Source organism: the organism of the source record quoted next, unplaced genomic scaffold, assembly GCF_019419815.1.
Source record: "Pyrus x bretschneideri cultivar Hongxiangsu unplaced genomic scaffold, Pyrus_bretschneideri_v1 Contig23, whole genome shotgun sequence".
In the NCBI taxonomy this organism is placed as follows: Eukaryota; Viridiplantae; Streptophyta; class Magnoliopsida; order Rosales; family Rosaceae; genus Pyrus; species Pyrus x bretschneideri.
This window is the reverse complement of record NW_025999535.1, coordinates 2,581,206-2,608,376: the sequence shown is the minus strand read 5'-3', so window position 1 is coordinate 2,608,376 and position 27,171 is coordinate 2,581,206. Positions and strand designations below refer to the sequence as shown.

General features: G+C 35.2%; 5 protein-coding genes and 2 long non-coding RNA genes across 9 annotated transcripts; 3 read left to right on the top strand and 4 right to left on the bottom strand.

Moving 5' to 3' along the window:
- Window positions 1–2,875: 2,875 nt before the first annotated feature.
- Window positions 2,876–3,648, bottom strand: LOC103953651. The gene is made up of 4 exons (XR_007258772.1): window positions 3,455–3,648; window positions 3,242–3,340; window positions 3,077–3,157; window positions 2,876–2,969 (listed from the first exon to the last, which is right to left on the bottom strand). It is a non-coding gene; the product is annotated as an uncharacterized LOC103953651 (long non-coding RNA).
- Window positions 3,649–3,692: 44 nt separating this feature from the next.
- On the bottom strand, window positions 3,693–5,008 carry LOC125468072. Of its 2 annotated transcripts, XM_048585425.1 has the most exons (3): window positions 4,885–5,008; window positions 4,261–4,541; window positions 3,693–4,038 (listed from the first exon to the last, which is right to left on the bottom strand). In XM_048585425.1, the coding sequence occupies exons 2-3, from the start codon at window positions 4,532–4,534 to the stop codon at window positions 3,743–3,745; spliced, it is 570 nt and encodes a 189-aa protein (XP_048441382.1). In that variant the 5' UTR covers window positions 4,535–4,541; window positions 4,885–5,008; the 3' UTR covers window positions 3,693–3,742. The 2 variants fall into 2 exon arrangements, with proteins under 2 accessions (XP_048441382.1, XP_048441381.1); XM_048585424.1 differs by lacking the exon at window positions 4,885–5,008 and having other exon boundaries at window positions 4,261–4,868.
- Window positions 5,009–5,309: 301 nt separating this feature from the next.
- Window positions 5,310–6,697, top strand: LOC108866821 (actin-related protein 2/3 complex subunit 2B-like). Its single transcript, XM_048585831.1, has 4 exons — window positions 5,310–5,543; window positions 5,694–5,901; window positions 6,316–6,482; window positions 6,587–6,697. Exons 1-4 carry the CDS (start codon window positions 5,490–5,492, stop codon window positions 6,680–6,682), a joined length of 525 nt encoding a protein of 174 aa, XP_048441788.1. The 5' UTR covers window positions 5,310–5,489; the 3' UTR covers window positions 6,683–6,697.
- Window positions 6,698–8,794: 2,097 nt separating this feature from the next.
- Window positions 8,795–10,288, bottom strand: LOC125478068. Its single transcript, XR_007258892.1, has 6 exons — window positions 10,160–10,288; window positions 9,920–10,060; window positions 9,650–9,746; window positions 9,448–9,558; window positions 9,147–9,267; window positions 8,795–9,046 (listed from the first exon to the last, which is right to left on the bottom strand). It is a non-coding gene; the product is annotated as an uncharacterized LOC125478068 (long non-coding RNA).
- A 47-nt stretch (window positions 10,289–10,335) lies between these two features.
- Window positions 10,336–11,139, bottom strand: LOC125477962 (helicase and polymerase-containing protein TEBICHI-like). The gene is made up of 3 exons (XM_048585500.1): window positions 11,003–11,139; window positions 10,781–10,888; window positions 10,336–10,571 (listed from the first exon to the last, which is right to left on the bottom strand). The coding sequence occupies exons 1-3, from the start codon at window positions 11,090–11,092 to the stop codon at window positions 10,419–10,421; spliced, it is 351 nt and encodes a 116-aa protein (XP_048441457.1). The 5' UTR covers window positions 11,093–11,139; the 3' UTR covers window positions 10,336–10,418.
- A 7,500-nt stretch (window positions 11,140–18,639) lies between these two features.
- LOC103960076 (histone H2A variant 1) lies at window positions 18,640–20,272 on the top strand. 2 transcript variants are annotated; one of them, XM_009372467.3, is made up of 3 exons: window positions 18,640–18,777; window positions 19,313–19,428; window positions 19,707–20,272. In XM_009372467.3, exons 2-3 carry the CDS (start codon window positions 19,315–19,317, stop codon window positions 20,001–20,003), a joined length of 411 nt encoding a protein of 136 aa, XP_009370742.1. In that variant the 5' UTR covers window positions 18,640–18,777; window positions 19,313–19,314; the 3' UTR covers window positions 20,004–20,272. The 2 variants fall into 2 exon arrangements, with proteins under 2 accessions (XP_009370742.1, XP_009370741.1); XM_009372466.3 differs by having other exon boundaries at window positions 18,663–18,777; window positions 19,309–19,428.
- A 3,815-nt stretch (window positions 20,273–24,087) lies between these two features.
- On the top strand, window positions 24,088–27,171 carry LOC103960077 (beta-carotene isomerase D27, chloroplastic). Its single transcript, XM_009372468.3, has 6 exons — window positions 24,088–24,343; window positions 24,459–24,598; window positions 25,185–25,277; window positions 25,596–25,657; window positions 26,209–26,315; window positions 27,038–27,171. Exons 1-6 carry the CDS (start codon window positions 24,088–24,090, stop codon window positions 27,169–27,171), a joined length of 792 nt encoding a protein of 263 aa, XP_009370743.2.

Here is a 27,171-nt window from a genome sequence, read left to right as displayed (position 1 = left end):
AAGACTAGTTTCTTTCTACTTTTTTTAGGGTAGCCCATTGACATTTTGGCACATGATAAAGCCTATTGAAGATAAGCTAAACTAGTTTGGTATAGTGACATAGTTTTTAGGTCCATTGTTGGAAAATTTAGTCAAAAACCCCTAACACTTTACCCAAGACATTTAACGCAAAATAAATATGGTAGCATATGGTTTTATTTACTAAAAAATTATTACAATCAGTCTTGCGTATGGTTTAAGAAAATTTTCCCTTTAGTTATTTTTATATTACATTTTGATATGTATGGATTTAAGATCCGACGTGAATATTCTTTGTAATTTTCTTAAGCTAATTTAACAAATACCCCCTTAAAATTTAGAGATTTATTTTACAAAACCCGAGAAACAATAATCATATTTATTGTTTGGTCCTCAGTGTAGCTCATTGATAACTTTTTTTCACTTAAACGAGGGTTTAATGTAAATCTCAACAAATGGTGAGTGTTAATAAACTTACTTCACTATCTTATTTCTCACACTAACATTTTAATAAAATAAAAAAGTTAATGCCAATTTTACCCTCTTGTATGATGACATTTAAGAATCAAAGGAAAAAAGGAAAACAAGAAAAAGAAATTCTCTTCTCTATTCACCATCTCTCTGCAACTATCTCAATTTCTTATTTTTATGTTCCCTCTAATTTAATTATTTTGTAAACCATATAACGTAATTGTTGATAATTGAATTATTATTTAATTATTAATTAACGTATTTATTTAGAATAAAAAATTGGTTTACAATGGGCCACAAATTCCATCATAAGGTCTATCTACTCACTGATTATCTTGCGATCACTTTTGTAAACAAATCAATAGCTGTTCACTTTTTTGACTTTATAGAAAAGTTAATTGGGTTGCTTTGCTTTAACTTTGTTAATTATCATAATTTCCACACAAATTGACCCAGACACGGGGTTCAAAAGGTTGAATGAGGATTTAAGAAATTCAATTACCCGGTTGATTGTAACAAAGTTAGAACCTACATTCACCCCTTCCATTCGTTTACTTACAAAACGCTTTTTAGCCAAAATGGTCTTTGAGATTAGCATAATTCTTCACTTTGGTTCTTGAAATTTAAAATCGATAGAAGTGGGTTCCTAAGTTTGTTCACCATTAATTATTTTAGTCATTCCGTGAAAATCTTCATTACATAAGGAGAAAATGAAAAAAATACCTTCAATTTTGTCATATCATTTTGGCCCATTATTTATTAAATTGAGGGAATTTTTGTCATTTCAGTCCTTATTTAATAGAAAATTTTCATAGAAGGATCAAAACGATTGATTGTAGACAAAGTCAGGGACTACTTCTATCAATTTCAAATCTCAGAGTCCAAAACGATGAGTTGTTACCAATCGTAGAGATCATTTTAGATAAAAAAACCTTTATAAAAACATAAAGTATCACACTATATTTAAGGCATTTTCATACAGAATATTCGCGAACTGATGCGTTGGAATTATTTTTTATTTTTATTTTTTATCATATGATATGAGTTTGTAATAATGTAACACATAACCTTTGTTTTTTTCGAGTGATTGACCCAAGAATAATTAATAACATGTGCCTCATTTTTAAAAATATTAAAAATTTATTGCATTATTATTTGTGTCCATCTATTTGATATATCTGATTTGAATGATTTTTTTATTGATGATTTTCAAATGGAGATTAAAAAATTAAACAGTTCCAATTATGAAATTTCTATGACGAAAGTATGTCATGTAACACTAGTACAAAAAAACACTTTGCGCAACGCAGGTTCTTCGTCGCGCAAAGTCAAAAATCGTCGGGCAAAACTTAGCTCAACGCACCTTCGTCGCGCACTAACCGTCGTGGCAAGGCAGTGACAGAAGGGGTTTGCGCGACGAAGATTCCCCCTACGTCGCGCAAAGCGGCTTCGCGCGACGTATTACTACGTCGCGCAAAGCGGCTTCGCGCGACGTATTACTACGTCGCGCAAAGTCTCTTTGCGCGACGCATCCCCTACGTCGCGCAAACACTTGGTGCGACGAAGATTCTACCTACGTCGCGCGAAGTGGCTTTGCGCGACATAAGGTCGTGCGTCGCGCGAAGTGGCTTTGCGCGACGTAGGGTCGTGCGTCGCTCAAAGCCACTTAGCGCGACGTAAGGTCGTGCGTCGCGCAAAGCCATTTTGCGCGACGTAGAGTCTTGTGTTGCGCAAAGAGGTTGGCGCGACGAAGATTCTACCTACGTCGCGCAAACCTCTTTTTTTTTTTTTTTTTTGGTCAAAAAAAATATTTTTTTAATTTTTAATAAATATCTTAATTAAACTCTAAACGATAATTAATTAACCAACGAAAAGTATTTAGTTATAAATATATGAAAATATACATACAAAATGTCCAAACAAAAAAATAAGAAAAAACTACAAGTAGTCTTTTAGGTTTGATACATCAAGCTACTAGGTATCGGTAGGGCAAAGTGGCTCAGAAGTCGAAGGTGTAGGAAGATCAGGTACTGGTAGTGAGATTTGGAGGCCGGACATCTGTATGGCTCGTACAAGGTCTCTCATGTGTCCGGCATAGGCCTTCACCTGCTCGCCTTGGGCCTTAATCTGCTCGCCCTGGGCCCTCATCTGCTCGTCCCGGGCCCTCATCTGCTCGTCCCGGGCCCTCATTTGCTCACTCTGGACCGCAAGCTGACCCTTTAGGGTTGTCACTTCCTCCTTCAATACACTGACCTCTCCTGTGTTTGATCTGGAAGAAGAGGCACCCGTCTCACGAACTCGCGCTTTTCCCATACCCCGAACAACTTTGCCAGGACGACGACCGAAGTTTTGATCCATGACATTAGTCAGGATCTGAAAACCTCATCCTCGGGTATCGTGGCGTCCTCGATCGAGGTCTCCGGGGGAAGTTGTGATGTTGCTTCTTGGAGAACAGTAGTGCGCTGTTCCACCATAGCATCCTGTAATAATAAAGGAAAAAACATATAATGTTTAATAACATAACATAATATAAATAATATTTGAACGATTCATACATATAAGAATAATAACAATTACATATACTTACATGAAGCTGCTTAGCTAGCTCATCACCAGGTCGAACGTAAACGTCCTCGAACATGTCGATCTATGGGAACTTAGAACCCTCCTGAAGAAACAAACATTAAGAAAATTTTATTAATAAAAAATAATAAATAAATTGTATAAAATTTCAAAATTAATATACTTTTACCTGACGTCGTGCCTCAAGCCTATACGAAAAGGGCTTCGAACCAGAATGGTGGAGAAGTGTCTTTGAGTCCCGAGCTATCTTGCCAGCAATAGATTTCTTCTGTTAAACACACAATATACATGTTAGTGCGATTATTTAAAATAAATTAATAAAGGAAGCTTAAAAAAATAACTAAAACAATAATAAATTATTATTAAAATATTATGTACATACTACAAATTTTGGGTCCGTAAAATGTTTGCAGAGCCACTCCCAATCCTCCGGCCGGTCCTGCAATTCGGTTGGGCAACCATGTAGGCGAGCAAACTCCGGATCATCCCATCGCTTAAAATGCGTGTGAAGATAGTTCTTCCAATGTTTGTACCGATTTGCTAAGGTATCCTCTAAGTAGGCCATGACCTCAAGAGATATGTCGTCAAGATCAAAATTGACCTACGAATATGAAAAATAATAAAATAATAGTAAGAAATTTAATAATATTAAGATAATATATTTTGGTTTTTAATATTTGTAAACAAAATTAAAAAAATGATAAAGGCTAAAAATTAATATACTAACCGACAAGTTTTCTCGCACTAGTTTCTTCGTCTCCTCGGGAATTTCTGCCCAAGACTCCGACTGCATAGGACAACTTTGTTTAATAACAACACCACAACTACTAGCGACGCTGTTATGCTGCTGTGAGGTAGCCGCTCCACGATGTCGCGGGTCATACTCAATCTTGATCCTGGAGCCGGTCAAACGTACGCTCTGTGCCTCCTTCAACATTCGACTAGGCCCCCTGGTGTTTTTTTTAGCTGGCCAAAAAAAATTAAATGGTGAAATCCCTAAGCTTAAATTTACAGAAAATTCGACATAACCTCCCCTAATAGTATAGCATTTCCCAAAACCTTAAAATAGTAATTCACAACCCCCATCACATTGTCATATTCCAGCAAATTTTCACCATCATAAAAATAATAATTTTAAAATGATAAAAGAAAAATACAACGTAGTGATCGAGAATTAGAAAAAACTACCTGGCTGGGAGGCCTCACCCTCGACTCTGGATGCCGAGGAAGTGTGATCAGAAGGCTCCGGCTCGCGGCGGCGTCGGTGAGGCCGTCGTGCACTAAGCGGCTGAACTGACACTGATGATGTCGATGAGACGGGCACCTGGGATGCCATAGGAGTAGCCTCAGTAAGGGGTGTAGGCTCCCCAATCAATGGAGCACTCACGCCTGGAGCAGTAGATGTTGATAATGCAGGAGGCTCATTGGTCACACTCCGACGACGAGTGATCAACCGCGACATCTATACACTTTTTGAACCATAAAATTATAACATTAGAAACTAATCCTTTCTTGCATTTGAAACTAATCAATTAGCAGCCAAAGTAGTAAGTAAGTAGGTTACCAACATTCTTAATTTCAAAACATGAGGAAACTACTTATCCATTTTCATAGCCAACAAAAAAAAAGTGCATCAAGTGAAACAAAAAAAAAAGGGTAATATGACACTAGGATTACCAAACATTGTAATCAATCAAAGGTATCAAAACTTCATTAGACTAAATGATCAAAGTACCGTACAAAAACAATTTACTTCATACAAGTCATTCAACTAGACACATGCCACAACAAATGAAAAGACAATCAACTTACCCCCACTTGATTTCTGGAATTGGATCCTTTGGTTTTTCTTTGGTGATAACTCTGTCTCCTACTTATATCAAATTTGGATTTATATGCAGCACTGCTTTGCTTTTTGGCTTGTGCTTCTCCAAATTTACTCTGTACGGAGGTGGGAATTTTGTTTACAAAAGGACAGGTACATAACTCAAAAAATGATCAAACGAGTTAAAGAAGTAAAGGGAAATCTGTTGAAGTGGTTGTGCTTGAGAAAATGGTAGGAATTTGGTGACAGGGAGCTGTGGTTTCCAGGTAGATAAGCATTATGTGTCCAGCAATGAGTTGTGGGTAGCACAAACCTGTATATATGGTTCTCCCACTAAAACCTGTACCTGCTACATATTTCACCAAATTGAAGAGAAATGTCACGTTCACCATCTTATCGTCCAAACTCGAAGCTGCTTGAATAGAAGAATTCCTAAACAGCGCTGTTTCTGTGGTGTTTAATTAATAATGGAATGATAAATTACTAAAAGCTTTTTCCCAGCTTGAAGATGGTTGAAGCTGTCAATATTTTACAAACGAAAACACATTCTGATAATTAGTATTGTTGCTTTCATAACAGTGACAGCAATTTCATGGAGATTGATCATCACTTATACGAATTCGGTTCTGTTGAATACCATATCCAAGTGAGTCCTTAGTGTGTACAGATTGAATTTAAAACATTGTAGCGAAGATGTGAAGCTAGTAATAATGTGTGGGTGGAAAATACCTCATCATATGGTTTTTCAAGCAGGTAATTTGATATCTCTTCTGATGATTTTCGTGTAATAAAACAGTCTTCAGCATCAGATACACATTATATCTACCTGTCAGTGTCAACCCCGCTCCTTTCCCAGGGAGTCATGCGTCCGTATGGGATTTCACAATATACTAAACAGATGGTAAAGGGAATTCGTCGTGACGTTGTGGAGATTGTTGAACCTGCAAAAGAAGGATACCAGCTTACTTTAAGACTTGATTTTTCTGAGATTCCAAATGGAAAAGGTTCGATATTCTTTCATACATCATCCCAATAATATACAAAAATTTAGTCATATCATATATGTCAAACATAGCTTGTTACCAAGATGCTTGCAAATTTCATTTTGTTTAGATGACTGCTCACCTTGATAGCCAAAGGAACAAAAAGAAACAAAATAATGAAACTCCGTAACCCATTACGCTAACAATGCTTTCTTGAATTCCAAGCTTCTTTTTCCTCCCATCCCTATAAATAAAGATGACATAACTTGTCAATAGGCAACACACCACGAGCTGCAGTGAATGTCTCAAAACAAGTCTGAATAGTATGGAAAGCAGCTACGTCCTGCATATTTAATCAGTATGATAGTAAAACCATTTTCGTACTGTACTGTTGATGCTAACATTGTAATTATGCATGCATTTTTCTCTCTCTAGATTCTGTGAAGGTAATTGCAGACATTGCTGCTGTGCAAGCAGTAATCTTAAGTTCTCAGCTGAAAGAAATGTTGATGAATGTTAACCCTCAAGATACATCGCAAGGAATGTATAAGCCACTCAAACTCGAATATCACCCAAGAGAGCCTTTCTTTATTATTAAACAGGTAAATCATTAGCAAAATTAAGAAGAGTGCTGATTCAACTGAACTTATTCTAATTAATTTACTATATAGTTCTAATGTACAATGAAGATATTCATGTTTAACAGCCACAGAAAATCATAGCAGTATTCCCGATACGTTTCAAAGACAAAACAGATGTCATTATTGCAACGGCATTCTTGACAAACCCATCAAAGTCCTAAACAAACAAAAACCCACCTAATTTAACCAACTACGCATTTACGCATAATTATTATCCAAACAAGAAGATTAACTAATTCTTAATTAATTACACAAATGGAAAATACCCATTCCAAATTAATACCTCTCGATTAGATAACCCCTGTTTACAGAAATCCTGTTTGCATATAACAAAACAAAAATTGGAGTTTAGGGCCAAAAGAATGAAGAGGAAGAAGAAGAAGGACCTTCAGTTAAGGCACTGCGCTAGTAGACTTCTCTTCCCTCCCGTAGATCCCTCTCTCTACCTGCAACCCATTAACCCCTCTGCAAACTAGAACCAACATCTAATTTTATCAGAAATCCTAAATAGCATGCAATTTGAGCCTAAATAACAAAAACCCATTGAAAATCAGAAACCCTTACCTTGATTTTGGGACTTGATTCGCGTCGGCTTCGAGATTCGCGTTTGATTCGAGATTTTGAAGACAAAAGCTTGTGAGAAGGAAGAGAGATCTACGGGAAATGGAGAGGGAGAGATGAGCACACAAGAGGGAAGAAAGGTCTATGGGAAATAGGGAAGTGAGAGGTTATCTACGGGAAAGCTTGTGAGAAGGAAGAGAGATATATGGGAAATAGAGAGGTCATCTATGGGAATTGAGAGTTGCACGGGAAAGAGGGTGGAAATAGGGATGTGAGGTCTACGGGAAACTCTTGAAAATTTTAAAACAAGCGCCTATTTTTTGTTATGGTACCGCCAAATTTTTTTTTTTTTTTTTCCTCTTCCTTTTGCTTTCTTTTGCATTGCCCTTGTGCTTGATGAAGCATACGGAACCAATTGTGTTTGTTCTAAGTTTTCGCAAATTGCTCACTCAACTTTATTTCATATAGGGCTATGAGATAATTCACTACAACCAGAAACCAAATCTCTCTCTAACCCCTTGGAGTTAATGACATGTATATGAGAATTCGAATCATTCTAATTTTTTAAATTTTGTTGTTTTAATGCAAATGAAATCCGTTTAGGTGTGGACAACTACTGCCTGAAAGTTTATAATTTAATATCTAAAAATTAAGAATTATATAAACTAGGTGGCTAGTTGAACAGATTTATTTTGCTTATTCGTAGTTGAACAGATTTATTTTGCTTATTCCCTTGCTCCAACGGTTTATGTATCTTTACTTGAAGTAAACATGTCATAAATATTGACTAATTGGGTTTTATATTGTTCTTTATTACAAGTGACATTGCTTTAAACTAGACTAAGAGGAGGAAGAGGATTTGAAACGCAAATGGTTGGAAAGTAACTTAACTAAATAACGAGAAGTAACTTAATAGAGAAACCTTCAGTTCAAGCCGTGACAAAGTAATTTCCTCTCCTTTATATCTTGATTGTACGTAAGGTAAATTTAGCTCAGACAACTTTGAAATTCAGGGTCCATCATTGGATAAACAAGATGATTGTTACAAGAACAAGTGATTAGGCAATAACAAAAGGACATCTTTACTACAAAAAAAATTCATACGTGTTCTTCATGCCTTGCGCGTGCGAAATGTCTTTTTTACATCACGGTGCAATACGCGTAACATACATAGTTCTTTTTTCCGCTCCACAATTATGCATGCATAAAGACATCTTTACTACAAAAACTTCAAAAGGTATAAGAGTGCTTGAATCTCAATTGGATAACCATACATCCCCTGTCCAAGAAAAATTGAAGGATGAAAAATAGTAAGTGAACATGCAAGAGAGATATTTTGTTAACAAGAAGACTCGGAAAATTTTAATATTTCTTGTAAAGTGATGACAACATGAACGATAAGGCTGTTAATACCAATCAATATATATTATACAACAATTTCCTTTCGGAAAAAACTGAATCCAAAAAATCAAAAACGTAACTTGTGTTTTTCGTCCATCCGAGCCCAAGAGCCCCAAGGCCCAAGGCCCATCTTTGACATTTAATATATACACCCAAACTCTCCAATTCTAAGGCCCAAGGTCCATGGCTTTGGCTCAATTCATTTCAAACTATAAGTGAGTGAACTCACTTATAAAGACTTAATATGATAGGTGTTTGGGCGATGTGGGACTCCAAGTCCCACATAAAACACAAGTTCCAACAAAGGCAGTAGCAGTCTACCATGTGCAGACACATCGAAATGGAACCCAAAGCACCTTGCCTTCCAATTTCTCAAATTTCCGCCACGAACCCTTGCCATCTGCCATTTTCTTTTCGAGGACACTATTGTCTGGTTTAAGAAATCAGGAGCTTACGATCCTTGAACCCGTCAGTTCTACATGGTCAGTTAGCATTGTGTTTCTATTCCAGGTGGTTCTTCTGTGATCTCCAACAGTTGCATCCACTGCCATAAAAAGAATTCCCTGAGAATGCATACTAATGTCTGAGAAGTCCTAATTGAAAAATAGAGAGTAAATAAAAAGAAAACTAACAATTAGAATAGTGACAGAAAGAGGATCTCACAAGTTCATAACCCCCAACGACAGCTCTGCAAATTTTCCTCAAGAATTTTGAATGACATGCAGTCCAGTCCAGCATCTTTCCAAGGAAAGCATTGCTTAGCCAGAATATATAGTGAATTTCCCTGTGTATTATGTATATCATCGGAACATATTTAAAAAAAAAAGCTGCAACAGGATTAGAAAACATGCCGTATAACATTTCTTTTGACAACAAGAAGTACATAGATTCGTTGTAAAGCCATCACTCACCACCATTCAATGCATGAATGTTCTACTTTTTCAGATCAACAGCAAGAACATACCTTGGTCAAATTATTGTGCAGGCACAACAGCTTTATCTTTATATTGGTCGAACTGAAAAGGTTGCAAGGAACCCCACGATCTTCCGACTTTCACTTTGACATGCAATGGAACTGGACAACAAATAACTAAATTAGGTACAGCAAACAAATGTCCTCAAATTATCAACTATTGAGCAATGTTCCAGAAACTTTAGAAATATACCACAAAGCGAAACAGCATTTTCCATGCTCGTCTGTAGCAGCAAAGCAGCTTCCTTTATCACAACAGGATCAACTTCCAGTACTAATTCATCATGTACCTGGTTAGAAACCACCAACAAGCATTGTTACATGAGTTGCATTGTAAATGAAGCAAAATTATATTTAAATAAAAAAGCTAATAAGATGCTAAATATCTTAGGTTATTAGTATCTTCCTCTACACTTCAAATTGACCAAAGAACGTTAACACAAACAGAATTTCCGAAACCGACCTGTAATAAAATTCTGCAGCGGCCCTTCAGTATGTGTAACTTTGTTGCAGGATGAGAAGAAGAATCAGGCCTTTCAACACCCTCAACTATCACAGAATATATATTTATCATTGCAAGCTTAATTATGTCAGCAGCAGATCCCTGTAAAAGGAGGACATCAGAGAAAAATACTACAATTTAGTGATTAACATTAAACCCCCACACTCCTTGTCCCCACAGAAGGGAGGGAAAAAGTCGTACCTGACATATAGAATTCACAGCTTGTCTCTGAGCCTTCGACTTTTCTCCACTGTTTCCTAGTTTTATTTTTGACAAAAAGCGCTTTCTTCCCTTAAGGGTTTCGATGTATCTGGGCACAATAATGCAGATAGTCAACAGTTGGATATCTTCAAAATTTATGTATACCAGAGTGTTCTGCAAGGCTATTAGCACCCATTCCATAAAGAATGCCATACACCAACCTTTTAGTCTGATCTCGTACATGGGAACTAACAGACTCTTATGAAATACCAGTCCATCTAGCTGCTATCATGGTGAAGACATCACCATGGGGATTATTAAGGAGTTCAATGAGTGCAGAGTCTTTAGAGAAATGTGCCATCAGACGCAATTCGATCTGAGAATAATCTGCAGTTAACAGTAACCAGTTGTCCTGCAAAAGAATAGCAACAATAAATCAACTAATGGAAACCATGAAATCATAAATCCCATCCCCTTCTCCTGTCCTCTATCTGAATATATGACATTACTGTTTCAACCCTCCCCCGCATCCTCATTTACTCAAGAATTTTGACTTTTATGGTATAAATATAACAATAACACACAAACGGCCTTCAAGGAAATGAAAAGGTTGATCATTACCTGAGTAGGAATGAAGTATTCATGAGCATTGATGTTGAATTGATCAATATCAGTTTTGTTTCCATTTCCATCCTTATTCATTTTAAAGTCAACCATATGTTCAACACACTGCATAAATAAAATAAAAAAAGAAGAAAATGTGATATTAAACTCACGATTAAACCTTGTTAACAACTGAAGCAGAGGGAGGAGAGAATAAATCAACTCATGGGAAACCCAAACCTGGAGATTTGGTTCCTCCATTGAAAGCCGACCAGTTGCTGTTGATGTTTGGAGCCAATGACCATGTAATGTGTACTTCTGTGCCCTCATGGATAGCCTACCCAGTGAACAAATTGATCCCAATGTACAATTTAAGAGTTTTGCCAACGTACGATGCTCTTTAGTGATGGGAATTATAGGATGCTCATCCCTGAAATGAAATCGATTATAGGATGCTCATCCATTAAAACAATGAGAGGCTGATGCCACAAATGGCAAAATGAAAAGATTCAAGTGTGCATGCAAGAATGCCCAAAAATTACACATTAAAATAAAACAAAACAACTTTAAGAAATATTAAAATAAGTTAGAAAAGATAAAGGGACGAAAACTCTATCTTCATAAAATAAAGTACATAAACAATAGAGGTAGAACCATTTACATGATGGTCCTAAAGCTGATGCAGGGGAAACCAATCAGAACTCTTGGAAACGAATTACAACAGAATATAATTCGCAGGAGCAAGATGAGAACTTTGAAATTTTAAACAGAAAACAAATCTTTTTATCTACCAAATCCGAAAGACCAAACATAGTGTATAAGCGAACGCATTTGCTTACATGTTATCTACCAAATTCAAAAAGAAAAATGCACATCTTATGAACATAATTTTTTCTTTGTTACAATGATAATCATAGTAAATCATCTTGCGATATCGGAATAAAAGAAGCAAGCATGGTAGTGGCTTTCTTGCAAGCGAAAGCCATCAGACACCAATATGATGTGACACGAGCAAACTAGTGGAAATTCAAGCTGTAAATGTCTAACATGAAACATAAAACTTATGGCTACTCAAAAAATGGGACAATTCAAGAATTAATTGGACCGCAGTCATGCTTTCGCATCCATACACGAAATCCAACTAATTCTCAAACGGAAAACTAAGCTTTTCTTGAAATAAGTGTACGAAGTTAAGTAGTATTAACTTCGTAAAACACAAAACAATTTTGTACTTGATGTACAAAAATATGTGCATACAAATAAATTAAATCACAATAATTAATGAAACTAAATAAAATAGCTACAAACTACTAATCCTTCTAAACCAAAAAATAGGACAATTCCATATTGACATCACCCAAAATTTCTATGTTCCACAGTATTAACTTTTTAACTTCTTGTTTATGCCTTCCACTCCTGCCTTAAAATTATTTTTTAAGGACCTATATGATGAGACCATATATTCTAAATCGTAAAGTGTAGAGACTACACCTAAAATTATTACTAACCATGTAATAGAACAGTGGTTTGACAAAGTTGTAAACTGGCTTCTTCTCTAAATCTCTAACATTCTAGTTTCCTCCTCCCAATTTGGTGAGAAATGAAATCTATCCATTTTTTAGCACACATCAACCTATCCCTAAATTAGATCAAGTTAACTAAGTAGTTTGCAATTTCTTAGCTTTTGTTTCCCTAAACCTATCAAAATCCTTCATACTCCTACTCATTCATTCTACTTATTCAATTGTTCAAAACCAAAACTCAACTTGTTAAAAATAAGCATTGACAAAGATAATTAAAGAAAAACATAAATACACAAAAATAAAAAAATCCAAACATAAATGTAATCAACAAATAGTTAATTAATTCATCAAATAAATACAATACCTGAAGTTGAAGATGGTGAGGGTTGAGAGAGATAGAGAATCTGAAAGAGAGAGGTTGAGTGTGAAGAAAAAGACCTCTATTTGTGGTTATATCAGAAAAAAAAGTCTTTGGCTTTGCGCGACGCCACCTACGTCGCGCAAAACAGCTTTGCACGACGTAGGTGCACCTGCGTCACGCAAAGTTGGGAAAAAAAGCGGTAAAGAATTCTTCGTTTGGCGCCAAAATCTTGCACGACGCATAAACCGTCGCGCAAACCGCCTTTGCGCGACAATACCTTGCGCGACGAAGCTATGCGTCGCGCAAAGAGGGTTTGCGCGACGTATGTGCACCTGCGTTGCGCAAAGTTGGGAAAAAAAGCGGTAAATCATTCTTTGTTTGGCGCCAAATCTTGCACGCGACGAAGGCATGCGTGGCGCAAAGCTGTTTTGCACTTTGTGCGACGCATGCCTTCGTCGCACAAAGGCCATTTGCGCGACGTTGTATGCTTATCGTTGCGCAAACATACTTTGCGCGACGAAATTTCTTGCGTCGCTCAGAAAAATGTTTTTGTCACAATTCTATTAAAATCTATCATTTTGATAGGATACACATTCCACAAAACTAATTTCAACAATCCAACCATCAAACTTGTTTGTATATACTTCAAGATCTCATATGCCAACAATCACAACAAACAAACATTTAGAGATCAATTAACGGGACAAAACTTTTCGACGATTATAAACGAAAAATCACGATTTAACGGTTGTTTTAACTCCGATTTTGATGATTTTTTACAGCTACACTCCTTAACCCTATATGAATACAATGAAGTAATTCGATCGTCCATTTAAAACATTTACACAAGTGGATACCACAAAATCTTATATTATACTTGATGGAAGTATAAATAAACTCTAAGTGTTAATGAATCTATTGTTTTGATGCGATATGCATTCTACGAAACTAGTTTCAACGATCCAACCATCAAACTTGTTTGTATATGCTTCAAGATCGCATATGCCAAAAATCACAAAAACCAAACATTCAGATATCAAGTAACAAGACAAACCTTTTCGACGGCTATAAACGAAAAAGCACGATTTAACGGTTATTTTAACTCCGATCTTGATACTTTTTTACAGCTACACTCCTTAACCCTATATGAATACAATGAAGTAATTCGATCGTCCATTTAAAACATTTACACAAGTAGATACCACAAAATCTTATGTTATACTTAATGGAAGTATAAATAAACTTCAAGTGTTAATGAATCTACTGTTTTGATGCGATACGCATTCTACGAAACTAGTTTCAACGATCCAACCGTCAAACTTGTTTGTATATGCTTCGAGATAGCATATGCCAAAAATCACAAAAAACAAACATTTAGATATCAAGTAACGAGATAAACCTTTTCGACGGCTATAAATGAAAAATAACAATTTAACGGTTATTTTAACTCCGATTTTGATGATTTTTTTTACAGCTACACTCTTTAACCCTATATGAATACAATGAACTAATTTGATCGTCCATTTAAAACATTTATACAAGTGGATACCACAAAATCTTATGTTATACCTAATGGAAGTATTAATAAACTCCAAGTGTTAGTGAATCTATTGTTTTGATGCGATACGCATTCTACGAAACTAGTTTTAACGATCCAACCGTCAAACTTGTTTGTATATGCTTCGAGATCGCATATGCCAAAAATCACAAAAAACAAACATTCAGAAATCAAGTAACGTGACAAAACTTTTCGACGGTTATAAACGAAAAAGTACTATTTAACGGTAGTTGTAACTCCGATTTTGATGATTTTTTAGAGCTACACTCTTTAACCCTATATGAATACAATGAACTAATTCGATCGTCAATTTAAAACATTTACACAAGTAAATACCACAAAAGAAAAAGCAATACAAGAACCCCAAAAGAAAAGCCAAAAAAAAAAAAAAAAAAGCACTTTGCGCGACGTGGGTACACCTGCGTCGCGCAAAGTGCTTTTTTTTTTTTTTTTTTTTGGCTTTTCTTTTGTCCTTTTGTTTATAAGTACAAGATAAATAAATTAAAATATACTTTCTAAATATATATACCATTGAACTTGATGGGAAACACATTCTATGAAACTAGTTTCAACGATCAAACCGTCAAATGTTTGTATATACTCCGAGATCGCGTACGCCAAAAAATCTCAAAAAACAAACATTCAGAGATCAAGTAACGGGATAAAACTTTTCGACGGTTATAAACAAAAAAGCACGATTTAACAATAGTTTTAACTCTGATTTTGATGATTTTTTAGAGCTAAAGTTGGGGAAAAAATCGGTAAAACATTCTTGGCTTGGCGTCAATATCTTGCGCGACGTTAAATTCAAAACGTCGCGCAAAGTAGCTTTGCGCGACAACACTTTGCGCGACGAAGGAATGCATCGCGCAAGGATGTTTTGCGCGACGTATGTGCACCTTCATCGCGCAAAATCGCGTTGCGCGACGCATTCCTTCGTCGCGCAAAGTGTTGTCGCGCAAAGCTACTTTGCGCGACGTTTTGAATTTAACGTCGCGCAAACATGCTTTGCGCGACAAAATTTTCTGCGTCGCGCAAGTTTCCGTCGCGCAAACATGTTTTTGTACTAGTGTAAGTGGAGAATAAGCTCATCCTTTCAAGAAAAGAATGCAAATGTAACATGTCGTGTATGGTATGAAGTCCTGACTGATCGAGACTTGATTACTAAACCTTGGAAAGTGGTGAAAAATGAATGGATTTGGTCCCTTCAAGTTTAAAGCTCGACTCTTCTAAATTCTTTACAACTCGTCAAAGGAAAATTTGAACCACATTAGTGCTAGCTAATTGTAAGGCTTGGCTCATTACCTCATATTCTTAGTATAGATAATATCGTTTGTTAAAAAAAAAAACAGAAAAAAAAAAGTTTCGTGAAATCTCCCTCAAAAGGGGAGAAAACCCAACAAACAAAGATCAGGCCTAATAACTCAAGTAAAGATACCCCATGTCCTAAAAAACCAATGTGTTACCCTTACTACAATATTGGTGGCCCAACCATTTGGGGCCTGTTGGATTTTGGTCTTAATACTTTTGTACTCGTATTTTATTTTGTGTTTTTGATAAATTTGTTTTTACTTCGAAGAGAAGGGACTTCAATAATGTGAAAAAAGGACTTCAAGGAGAGGAAAATTTTAGTAGCTACATGATAATAGTGTTTGAAATTTCTTCGATATCGTTGATTTTTTTGTGAAAATATCAAAAAATTAAAGAAAAATATGGAAGAGAGGGAGGGGGGGGGGTTACGTGAAGTCTAAACTTCACAAGAAATCATAGTACCTCTTAAATTTCGGCTAAAATCGATATATTTTGTTAATATTTTCGACATATCGGTTAATTATCGACAAATTGTCATATGACATTCCCTAAAATTTCCTTTTAAATGTCCATGTTTTTAAGCAAATTTTCACATTTCTATATAAAAAACACCCATCGATGTTGATATTTTTATAAATTTGCATATCGATATTTCTAGCAATACTAATATTTTAAACACTGCATGATAATGGATTGGTAAGGGTGTTCTTTATATAGAAAACTTCATTTTAATCCTTAAAAAAAGATGAGTTTTAGACTACAACCTTGTGTAAGATTAAAATTCAATTTTAGTCCCTAGTACATTTAACCATCTCATTTATTAGTTATATTTTGATGTTTTATTTATCTTTTTATTCCTATTTTAATGTATTAATTACATTTAAATTTAATTTTCATTTCATTTATCATAATATATTTTAATGTCTACATTTAGGCAACTAATTTTTTTTTTGTAATGTATAGTTTGGTAACAATTTTGTATGTTCTTCATTTAGGTATATTAATACATTTGAATATTTTGGTATATCCATTGATACAAACATATACATGCATTTTGGTATGTACTTTGTGGTACACATGTTTGAGTTGTTTTTTTAGTACAACGATATATTTTACACTAAGGCCCAGAGGGGGAGGGGGTTCGGCTAAGTCACACAACAGATAACTTAATTTGGTATCGAATTCGTCATCCACGAGATTTGAACCTAACGCTATCTCCAACCGAAGGAGGGCCAAAGGGCTCTTTTTAGCCCTATAGCCCTCCAAGAAATTAATATTTTAATGAACAGTGCCAGACCATATTTCTTACTATCTCTAACCGAGGGGCCAAAGAGCCATAGGCCAAACATAGCCCTGTAGAAAAAAAAAAAATCATCTCCAACAGAGGGGCTAAAGGGCCATAGGCCAAACATAATTTATTATTTTAATTGAATTAATATGGTTACTTAAATTAAACTACCTCAATAATTTTTCGAGATGGAATCTCAATAATTTACGTCTTAGATTTCGAGTGCCACATGTCGATATCTCTTTAAATGAGTACATGAGGCGCCATAAGATGATACGTTCGCGGGCCACAAACAAGTACCTACAACAGGATCTTGTTGCACATCTTTGGGCCAAAAGAAACATGGAGTAGACGTTTAAGTTTTATGTTGTTAAATGTTTTTTTTTTAATATTGTTTAATGTTATTTAATGATCTTCCATATCGTTTAATATTGTTTAATGGCTTAGGTAGTTATAGGAAAAAAAAAATTAGAATTATTTATTTATTTATTTGAAATTTTGTCCAAAAAAAAAAAAAAACAAATCCAACGGCTACTTGGCATCAGCTAGCTGGTGTCATGTTGATGTCAGCTAGCCATTGCAGTTCAAACATTTGGTCGTTCCGGGGCTGGTTGGTTGGTTGGATTGTGCTAGCCGGTTGGCCTGATTTGGTATTTTTGGTCTGGTAGGGCCCATAAGCCCTTTGGCCTAGCCTTCGATTGGAGATGATTTTCAAGTCATTTCGGGCTATTTTTGGCCTCTAGCCCTCTGGCCGGATCGGTTGGAGATGACCTAAATACCTTTCATTTGATTATTGACTTTTAAGTACATTAATTCAATATACTATATTTCGGTACGTACATTTTGGTACATACATTTCAGTATTAATTCAATATAATATATTTCGGTACATACATTTAGATTCATTATAATATATTCAGTACAATCACGTAGGTACAAATATTTCGGTACAAAAAAGTCAATTTTATATATTTCAGCACAGTCATTTCTGTACACTTATATATTTATATATTTTTGTATCACAAAATTCTTTTAATATTTTTCTCATTTATGTTCATTTATAACTAAAGAACTAAATATGTGCATATTAATAAAATTGAAATTTAATGTGCAAAGATTAAATAAAAATACACATTAAAATAACAAAATTTGAATATAAATTTTGATGAAAGTATACCTCAAGGGATAAAATTGAATATATAATCTAACACCAGATTTTTTTTTTTTTTTTTAATTTTAATCTTTTGCAAAGACTAATGTTCAAAAACCCCTTTATAAGCCATTAGATCAAACAAAGAGCGCATATTAAAGACCATTTTATTTTCCAATTTATTTGATGCAATGACTTATATAGAGCAAATTCTATATTGTCATTTGTATTTGGTGATGGTGGGTTTTTTTTTTCGTCTAGTTTTACAAGAACATGTGATACTAACTTATTACTCAATTTACCTTGTCTTCAAAAAGAGATGTGACGATGTGGAGTGCTTTGTGTAACAAATATGTCAAAGACTTTCTTTCGCTCTAAAAAAGGAAAGCCAACTGATGGTTTCGTAATAGCATTCTACTTTTTCGAATGTCAAAAAGATTTACAGAAACATTCAATCGTTTCTAAGTTACTATTGTGAGATTCACAAATATAAAAAATTAAACTCACAACGCGTTGTATGTAAGATGCCAAAGACCTTGGCAATAAAATAGTTTGGTCAGATTTGGGATTCAATTGAAGGGAAAACAAAGTGGGAAATTTTGAAATCGAAATTGGTGAAAATTTTAATTTCCCACCCAAAACGAACGCCTTTTGTACCGACCGCATTCAAAACGGACCCAAAATCCCCGCACCATAATTACGATATTACCTTCCGGGTTTGGGTAAAACTACCCAATTCCCCGTTCCCTCTTAAATTTGGCTTTCCCCTCTTTCTCTCTCTCTACGGTTCCCTTCGGTCTTCAAGCTTCCCAAGAACTCTTCAGGTCTCTCTCTCTCTCTCTCTCTATCTCTCTCTCGCTGGGCATACTTTCGATCTCAAAGATTTGTGGGTTTTCCCGATTAGGGTTTTTTTAGCCGCGATTTCCTTTGGGTTGCGTCGTTTACTTTGGAATTGTCGATTTCCAGGCTAGGGAAGATAAGACTCAGATCTATAACGCTTCGTTTTGTGTTTGTGGTTCGTACGATTTTTTAAGCTAGATTTCAACTTGATTTTTCTGAAATTTCTCACTTGGGATGTGCAAGTTACTTTTACAGATCTGGGTTTCGGTTGACTTCACCCACTGAATTTGAATTAATTTTTCTGAATATTGGGTCGAAATTCACCTTCCTTTTCACTACCGGCAGTGTTTCCATTTCCGATTTGCAACAAATTGGGAAAAAATATAACATTTTTTTATTATTAGGAATTGAATTTCAACGTTCTGCGAAGTCCTGTTTCGTTCAATTTCTTTTAGGGTCTCCTGTTTGTACTATTATATATATATTATTCTGAAATTTGAAAAGGATTTTTGCTGGTAGAAATGGCGGGCAAGGGCGGGAAGGGGCTTATAGCAGCGAAAACCACAGCAGCTAACAAGGACAAGGACAAGGACAAGAAGAGGCCCGTTTCTCGTTCATCTCGCGCTGGTATCCAGGTACTCCAGTTTTTCAGTTCAAAATTACCAATGTGTCGTTGGTGCTGAATTCGCATTTGGGTTTATCTAGTTTGTGTTGCTTGTTTTGAAATTGCAGTATGGCTTTGTATTATTTTCATCATTTTTGCAGTATTTGCATTTGAGTTTGTTTAATCTGTGTTGTTGGTGCTGAAACTGCTTTTGGATTGGTTTTATTTGCCTTATTGTTGATGAATTTGCATTTGGGTTTGTTTAATTTGTGTTGGATTGTGCTGACTTTGCATTTTGGTTATGTGTAGTTTCCGGTGGGTCGAATTCATAGGCAGCTGAAACAGCGAATTGCTGCTCATGGGCGTGTTGGTGCCACTGCTGCTGTGTACTTGGCCTCAATCCTTGAGTACCTGACTGCTGAGGTTCTTGAGTTGGCCGGAAATGCTAGCAAGGATCTCAAGGTCAAGAGAATCACACCGAGGCATCTGCAACTGGCCATCAGGGGAGATGAGGAGCTGGACACTCTGATCAAGGGAACCATTGCTGGAGGTGGTGTCATCCCCCACATCCACAAGTCCCTCATCAACAAGACCTCCAAGGAGTGATTCAAGATTTGATGATTCAAACGGGCATTCACTAATGGCGTTTAATATTATGACTGTTTTATTCTCGTGTTTTAGTGGCTGTTTAGGTTAGCTGGATTTAGTAGTACATATGGGCAATCTCGTGCTTGTCCGTTTGAACCGGTATCTGTATGTCTGTTCATCTTCATGTGTTTTGTTGGATAGTTTAACCAGGTATTCTCAATGTCTTTATTTATATCATGTGACCTTTTAAGCTCTTCTTCTGGTTTAAGATGATGATTGTTGTGAAAGAGAGAATTTCTGCTTTGATAAAATTCTTCCTATGCTTCTGTGGTTGAAGTAGGCGATCATATATGATCACGTCTAAGCAATCAAGAGAAGATGGTATGTTTTTGGTTTGGCATTTGATCTTTGTAAATTTGCCTTCTTTTAATCGAAAGGTTTTATGTCGATGTTATTCTTCCAACAGACAACTTATTAATGTGGTGGTGTCTGGGGTCAACGATCACCGTTGCTTTGGTGATGTTGCTATCATCTTAGGGGTGGATGAATGGTTTTTTCTTTATGTGCATATATATGTGTCAGTTTTGAGAGTTGTCATTCTCTCCATTGAAATATTTTTGAAGGATGAATGGTTTTAGATGGATTGATGGATCAATCCAAGGCCATACAATTTGATTAATTCTTGTGACCAATATATTGTTGGCTTCAGAGTGGTGCCGATGGATATGCTGGCATTTCGGGCCGTTTTAGCCCAAAATGTTTACAATACAACATTTTTTTTTCCTCTTGCACTCGTATTTTTAGTACTTTGGATTGAAAGAAACAATAATAAATCAAAGGACAAATAAATAGGGGTGCTGTTACTTTAATGAGAGATTTTAGGTTTGAATTTTATTGATGGTGAGTTTGAAATCAATTTGTTTTTCCCGTTTCTTAGTTTAAATATATTGTTAATATCAATATATATAGGACCATGATTGATGTACACATTTTAACACCCATTTGGCAATTGACACCCATTTTGTAAAGCTCATTTCGTAATGTGTATCAACGATCTGAATAGTTTATATTTTAGTTACTCTTTCAAAGATCATGCCTATAAAAAAATACTCAAATTTGAAACTATATGATCGTTAGATTAAATGATAGTTAATGTAGTGTTTTTTCACAAAATTGCATTTGCTCAATTTTTTTTAGGATATTGCTATCCAGATACCTTTGTTATTTTTGGGCTTTTGATCGTTTTCAATTTATTCAATATGACGGCTAGAAATTGAGAGGGGTGTGAAAAGTAAAAATAGATGTGTGGATAGCACTATTCTTTCTTTATTACAATGAAATGAATGAACAATTTTGGATTTGTTTAATTTTTTGCATAAATAATCTATGATGATAAAATATATTACAAAACGAGCTTTATAAAATGAATATTAAAATGTGTCAAAGAATAGGTGTTTTCCAATCCGAATCCGTACAATATATATATAGGGATGAAATGAAGCAAAAGATCTTCCTAGTTCGTTACTATGAAAATGAAAAGCTATTTAAATAGGTTGACAAGGAGTGCTCTCAACGTAGGAATGACATCGAAATATAATTAAATGACATACAAATGTTTTTTTTTATTAGGATAACGATATATTTACATTAAAGAGAAATGAAAGTTTGGTTAAGTCATACAATGGATAACCTAATTTGATATCGAATTCGTTATTTACAAAATTGGAATTTAAAATCTTACATTGACAAGTGAAGAAGAGTACTATCAGACTACACAAATGCTTTAGAATGCTAAAAATTTGGGCATGTGATTATGTACATAGATTGGCAGCACACTGTTGACTCAAACTTCAATCTGTACTGTGTATTTTGTTAACTTTATTTTCAAACATGTTTCATATTTTCCATTCGATGCAATGCATGGGTTTTCAGCATTATCGGAATGGAAAAAGATGACCATGTATTATTTTTCTCTTCTTACGTACTTTTTTTGTATTTTTGACCATCAAATTTATCAATTTAAACAAATACAATAAATATGATTATACAAAGATGTGTCAAGGGAAAACAACAATGTAATTACCATTTTTTCTATCAAAACTGTTATTAGAACTTTAAATTTTTTTATGCATTTCGCAAAGTATAGTGTCTCTTATTTATTTATAGAGAAAATATGTAAAATGACATTTGACTTTTAAATGCTAATAATAATTTCGTATCACAATTACAAATTATTTAACAAGTTGATTTAACACAAGCGCCTGCCATTTTATTCTTTGGTTTTTTGTCGAATACAAGTGGTTGTGTACGTGGCTTAATTGTTGGCCTTTGATTGTACACTGTCCGCTCAAAGTCAAATTTGTACTACGTTTATATGTTTTTCTAAGAGATGAGTGTACGATCAAGTGTGTAAGTTTTAATTTCAATAGATATATCGTTAGTCTAAATTTAGAGCAATATCGAGGCATAGTTCGCGCTAACTCAGATATAAGGGGCATAAGGCCTCCAGTCACCAGCAAATAAATAGATGGATTGGAACCTTCTTATGTCCTATGAATAATAAGAGGTGTCAAAAATAGCTTATTTTCAACGGCTAAAAGGATGGAATAGAATTTTCTTTGTAACCTATGGATAAAATTATTTCATTTGCTTACCGAGCGTGAGATCACTCCAAAAAATGGGCTTGACTTTGGTGTTCCCGAGTAGACTAAAGTTTCCATTATCAAAGAGTTTCTACGGGCCTTGTGAACCTCCGTAATGACACATCCCGACCAAAATCAAGGCGTGACGGCCAGTACGTTTTGATTTCGATGGGGGTGTGTCACGTAACCTTTCACACCTCAACTCCTCTAGGAAGCCTCGTGAAACGACATGTTTTGGGTCATGTGAGGCTGTGAGCTTGGTAGGTGTCAAGTTTCAACGAATGTATTCTTCATGGCGTGATATAGTTCCTTGTTTGGCATGACAATAATTAATTAAAACTTGTGTAAAACCTTGCTTAACTCCTAATTTTTCAGATAAATACATATAATATAAGGAGGTGGATTTTCTGCCCTCCCATTTTCATATTCTCATCATGCCTTCCTATTTGTGTGGTTACGGTTAAGCCACGTGAACATTTTATATCCTATTACTTTTTGTTGTATTATTTCTGTAAAAAAATTAATATAAAATGGTGACGTGGCTTAACCGTAATCGCACATCACAGAAGGTCATGGGAAGAGTATGGAAATGGAAGGGCAGACAATCCACCTCTATAATACAATTGGGATTAGCATGAGTTCGTACAACCGTTCAAAATTTTTGGGCCTTCAATCCTCCTGGGCCTTCGGTAAAATTTTTTGGCCCCAACAATTACATTGTATAAATATGTCCTATTCTTTGTTGTTTGTACTTTATAAGAGTATATGAAACCTTAACAATATGAGAAAAGTTTTCTTAATGATAGTAAGAACAAAACTAAGGTAGTTGAAAGAATTATTTTTATTGCCTTTTAATTTAAAATTTGCTAGCAACCATAAGAATTTTATGATTAAAATTGCACCGATGTTCAACCAAACTTTACCCAACTTTCACTAAAATATCTCTAAAATCTCTCAAACTTGTTTGGAAAGAAGTATGGAAATTGTCAATATTCCTCAAAATTTTGGAGAAATCCTAGAACAATATTGCTTCCCATTGTGATTATCGGCAATCCCATTTTATGGATATATCGAGAAATATTTTCATAATATCAAGTATATTAAAATTTTTATGTACGATAATTTTTTTCAAGTGTCAATAATAATTTTTTATCATAATTACAAATAAATAATTGAACCAAGTTAATTTACATAAGAGATATATGCTAATCCGTCGATGTCACTGTCAATTAATTATATTTTGTTTTTGGTTTTTCAAAACACACCACATGCCTTAGTTTACTTCCACTTGGAAATTGGCTCCAAAAACAAACAAATGCATAGCCAAAAGGTATCTTCCAACCCTCCGTGAAATACTTTAAGAGTTTTAAGGTTGCAAGATTCCAAAACCATAGGATCTCTCATATGCCCTTTCCTTTAAATACTCTCCATGCACTTTTTATTCTCTCTCTCTCTCTCTCATGGAAGCATCACATTTTCTACAAGGCAGCGGCTTTGTAACGACAACTATGGCTCGGCCAAGGCATGTACATGAACGCAACAAGCTACCGCGTTGTTCGATCATCGCGGTGCTTACAACGCCGGCAGATAACATAAACATAGCAACAGATACAATACCGGCAGGTGCTGCAATAGAAGAGAAGAGAGTCTACAAAGATAACTGGTTCGATCGAATGGCCATTAATCATCTGTCACAGAATGTCCAAGCTGCAACAAGTTCTCTCACTTTATTCACTCATTCGTCTCATAATTTCATGGACTGAAAAAAGAAAAATGAATCACAAATGACTTTATATGAGGTTTATTTACTTATATTTAAACGTTTTTGTAGGGTTGAGAAACAATAAGAGCGGGTACGAAAGCTTGGTGGAGGCAGCAACAGTTGCATCCAGGAAGTTTAATCCAGAAAAACAGAGAGAACTAGTTCTTCAAGCTCTTGATACTGCCTTCCCAAAGCCAGTATTTTCCTTGGTAAGTTCATAATATATATATATATATATATATATATATCTACACATACGTGTGTGTTTTGTTTTATTTTCTTCGAGAACCATAGAATTCAAGGAAGTTCATTACTAAGAGAAGTAGTAATCTCATCTTACTTGCTGGGAGAGAGGAAGCCTCCAAACCACTTTCATTTTACTTCACATTAAACGGAAAAAAGAAAAGACATTTTAAGCAGACATGAATTTAACCAAGTTGCTAGGTAGAGTAATCGAATTTTTTTTATATACCAAATTACGTTTGAATCTTCGTCCACATCCCATCCTTTAGATTAGATATCAAAAGATACTTTTTTTATTAAATTATATAATGAGGAAAATGAAAAGAAAGTAAGATAAAACCAATTAGCTAGGTTGTGAGGGGCATTGTGAAGAGAGTGACATAATTATCGCCTGCCATCAACATGTATTCTGGTGTTTGGTTCCTTGGCTGCCTGCGGTGACTTTGTTTTTCCTGTTGTTTGTTAATTATTTCATTGAATTTTTCTTGATCTTGTTTAGATTTGCATATTTTTTATGATCTTATGCTAAAAATTGTGTTCTCCGATGAACAGCTTAGGACAATCCTACCAGAATCAAAATTTGCCAGGGAATACTTCGCAATCTTCACCACCATTTTCTTTGCCTGGTTGGTGGGACCCTGTGAGGTAAGTAGAGAATAAAAGTATTACTCTATTTATTGTATAATTAATTATTTTACATTAAACTGCTCCCTTTTGACCTTTTGGATGGCCGGTCGTAGAATATCATTACCTCGAGTATTTGCTTGGGAATTGTAAGGATCATGCACATAAATAACGAATAAATTAGTTAAATAGCATACGCCATTGATTTTATATACAAATAAATACGAAAACTTATTAGGGTTTAGTCACTTGCACAAATGGAACACTCATGTGCACAAGTGATTGGCGTTTTAAATGGAGAATTGGAAAATTCTTACTAGAGTGATCTAATTCTTGAAGGTAAAAGAATCGGAGATCAATGGAAGAAAAGAGAAAAATGTAGTGTACATCAAGAAATGCAGGTAAGTTTTTGTTTTCACCTTTCACTATAATTCAGTTTCTCATTCCAAAAGGGTCTCGCCTCCTCACCAATTGAGAGACTTTTTAGTATGTCAGGAATACGGCTCTCGTTTCACTTCTCATTTTTACCCCAAAATGGTCCCACCTTCTCACCAACCGATAGATTTTTTTAGTACGTCAGGAACACAGCTTGGCATGCAAAATGTCATATAAAAGTGATTGGACACTTGAATTTTTTTTTAACCACTTAAATACAGGGTTGTGTCCTGTTACATTAAAAATTTTCTTCACATCAACCTAAGACACCTCTATTGCTTGAAAACAATCTGCACCAATCATTGTGCTAATCCTGCCCTCCTTTCTTCTGCATTACCATCATTAATCATCTACTTGTCATCACCACGTAATTAGCATCACAATGTAAAACTCATACTTTAATCACCATCAGCATAATCTTGAGCTGTAATAATTCCTTTTTCCACTTTTACTTTTGTTTTAAGATATTTTTTTTATAAGTTGTTCTTCTCTCTTATTTTTCCAACAAAATTTGCAGGTTTTTAGAGGAAAGCAATTGTGTAGGGATGTGCCTTAATATGTGCAAGGTGCCATCTCAAAGCTTCATCAAGACTTCCCTTGGGACTCCAGTCAACATGGTTCCAAGTAAGTACTTTTTTATGTAGTAACAAGAACGGACGTCTGTTCCATAGGCAGACTAACAATTTATGGTCACAAAAGTTTGAGGATTCGGAGAAAATTTACAAGCTTTGGGTAACAAAACCTATGCTAAATATCCTCTTAAAGTTAATTTACTATTCAAATATTTTTATTAAAGATCAGGAAAAAAGGAAAGAAGACTTGCTGATAAAGTGATGGTGAAAGTTCAAATGTGGAGGGCCATGATCATGATATCAATGGAGGGTCCATGCATAAACCCACAAAGGGTGCAAATTCTGCAAGTTGGAACGACCAACTTCTAACATCAGAGAGAGTTGATATCAGAATTCCTAGCCACAAATCAAATATATACACATGATTAATTGGTTTCCAAGCTAATATGAAACTCTCCTTTTCCTCATGAGACCAATGATCTTTGCCCCACGTATAATGTCACCATAATATGATGAGAGAACCCAATATCAACGTTGTTCACGTACACCACGTGGCAGCTAATTACTGCAGTCATGATTAGTAATATTTTAAAAGATGTTAAGCGCTAGTCGGCGGTGAATTGGAACCTAGCGCCTAAGCTAATTTATAGAGAAATTCATTGAATTTGAGTGCTATGATAGCGTCCACTGTTATGACGAAGTGACCTATCTGATTTGAATCAAGCAAGTAGAGTTGAATTTTGATTTAATTTGCTGTATTATTCAATACTGCAGATTTTGATGACATGAGCTGTGAGATGATATTTGGTCAGAATCCTCCAGAGATATCCAACGATCCAGCACTCAAGCAACCATGCTACAAACTATGTAATACTTCATCGTTTTACTCGGTTTTATTTGCTACATAA

Bases quoted from the DNA above. Each gene is read 5' to 3' on its own strand.
- LOC103960076 (XM_009372467.3), top strand. From the start codon at position 19,315: ATGGCGGGCAAGGGCGGGAAGGGGCTTATAGCAGCGAAAACCACAGCA. The intron at 19,429-19,706 runs GTACTCCAGTTT...GGTTATGTGTAG, and splicing joins CATCTCGCGCTGGTATCCAG to TTTCCGGTGGGTCGAATTCA.
- LOC103960077 (XM_009372468.3), top strand. From the start codon at position 24,088: ATGGAAGCATCACATTTTCTACAAGGCAGCGGCTTTGTAACGACAACT. The intron at 24,599-25,184 runs GTAAGTTCATAA...TCCGATGAACAG, and splicing joins CAAAGCCAGTATTTTCCTTG to CTTAGGACAATCCTACCAGA. The intron at 26,316-27,037 runs GTAAGTACTTTT...TCAATACTGCAG, and splicing joins TCCAGTCAACATGGTTCCAA to ATTTTGATGACATGAGCTGT.
- LOC108866821 (XM_048585831.1), top strand. From the start codon at position 5,490: ATGGAGATTGATCATCACTTATACGAATTCGGTTCTGTTGAATACCAT. The intron at 5,544-5,693 runs GTGAGTCCTTAG...GTAATAAAACAG, and splicing joins CTGTTGAATACCATATCCAA to TCTTCAGCATCAGATACACA. The intron at 6,483-6,586 runs GTAAATCATTAG...CATGTTTAACAG, and splicing joins CTTTCTTTATTATTAAACAG to CCACAGAAAATCATAGCAGT.
- LOC125468072 (XM_048585425.1), bottom strand. From the start codon at position 4,534: ATGTCGCGGTTGATCACTCGTCGTCGGAGTGTGACCAATGAGCCTCCT. The intron at 4,039-4,260 runs GTAGTTTTTTCT...TTTTTTGGCCAG, and splicing joins GGGTGAGGCCTCCCAGCCAG to CTAAAAAAAACACCAGGGGG.
- LOC125477962 (XM_048585500.1), bottom strand. From the start codon at position 11,092: ATGAGGGCACAGAAGTACACATTACATGGTCATTGGCTCCAAACATCA. The intron at 10,889-11,002 runs GTTTGGGTTTCC...TTATTTATGCAG, and splicing joins TGGAGGAACCAAATCTCCAG to TGTGTTGAACATATGGTTGA. The intron at 10,572-10,780 runs GTAATGATCAAC...ATTCTTTTGCAG, and splicing joins AATACTTCATTCCTACTCAG to GACAACTGGTTACTGTTAAC.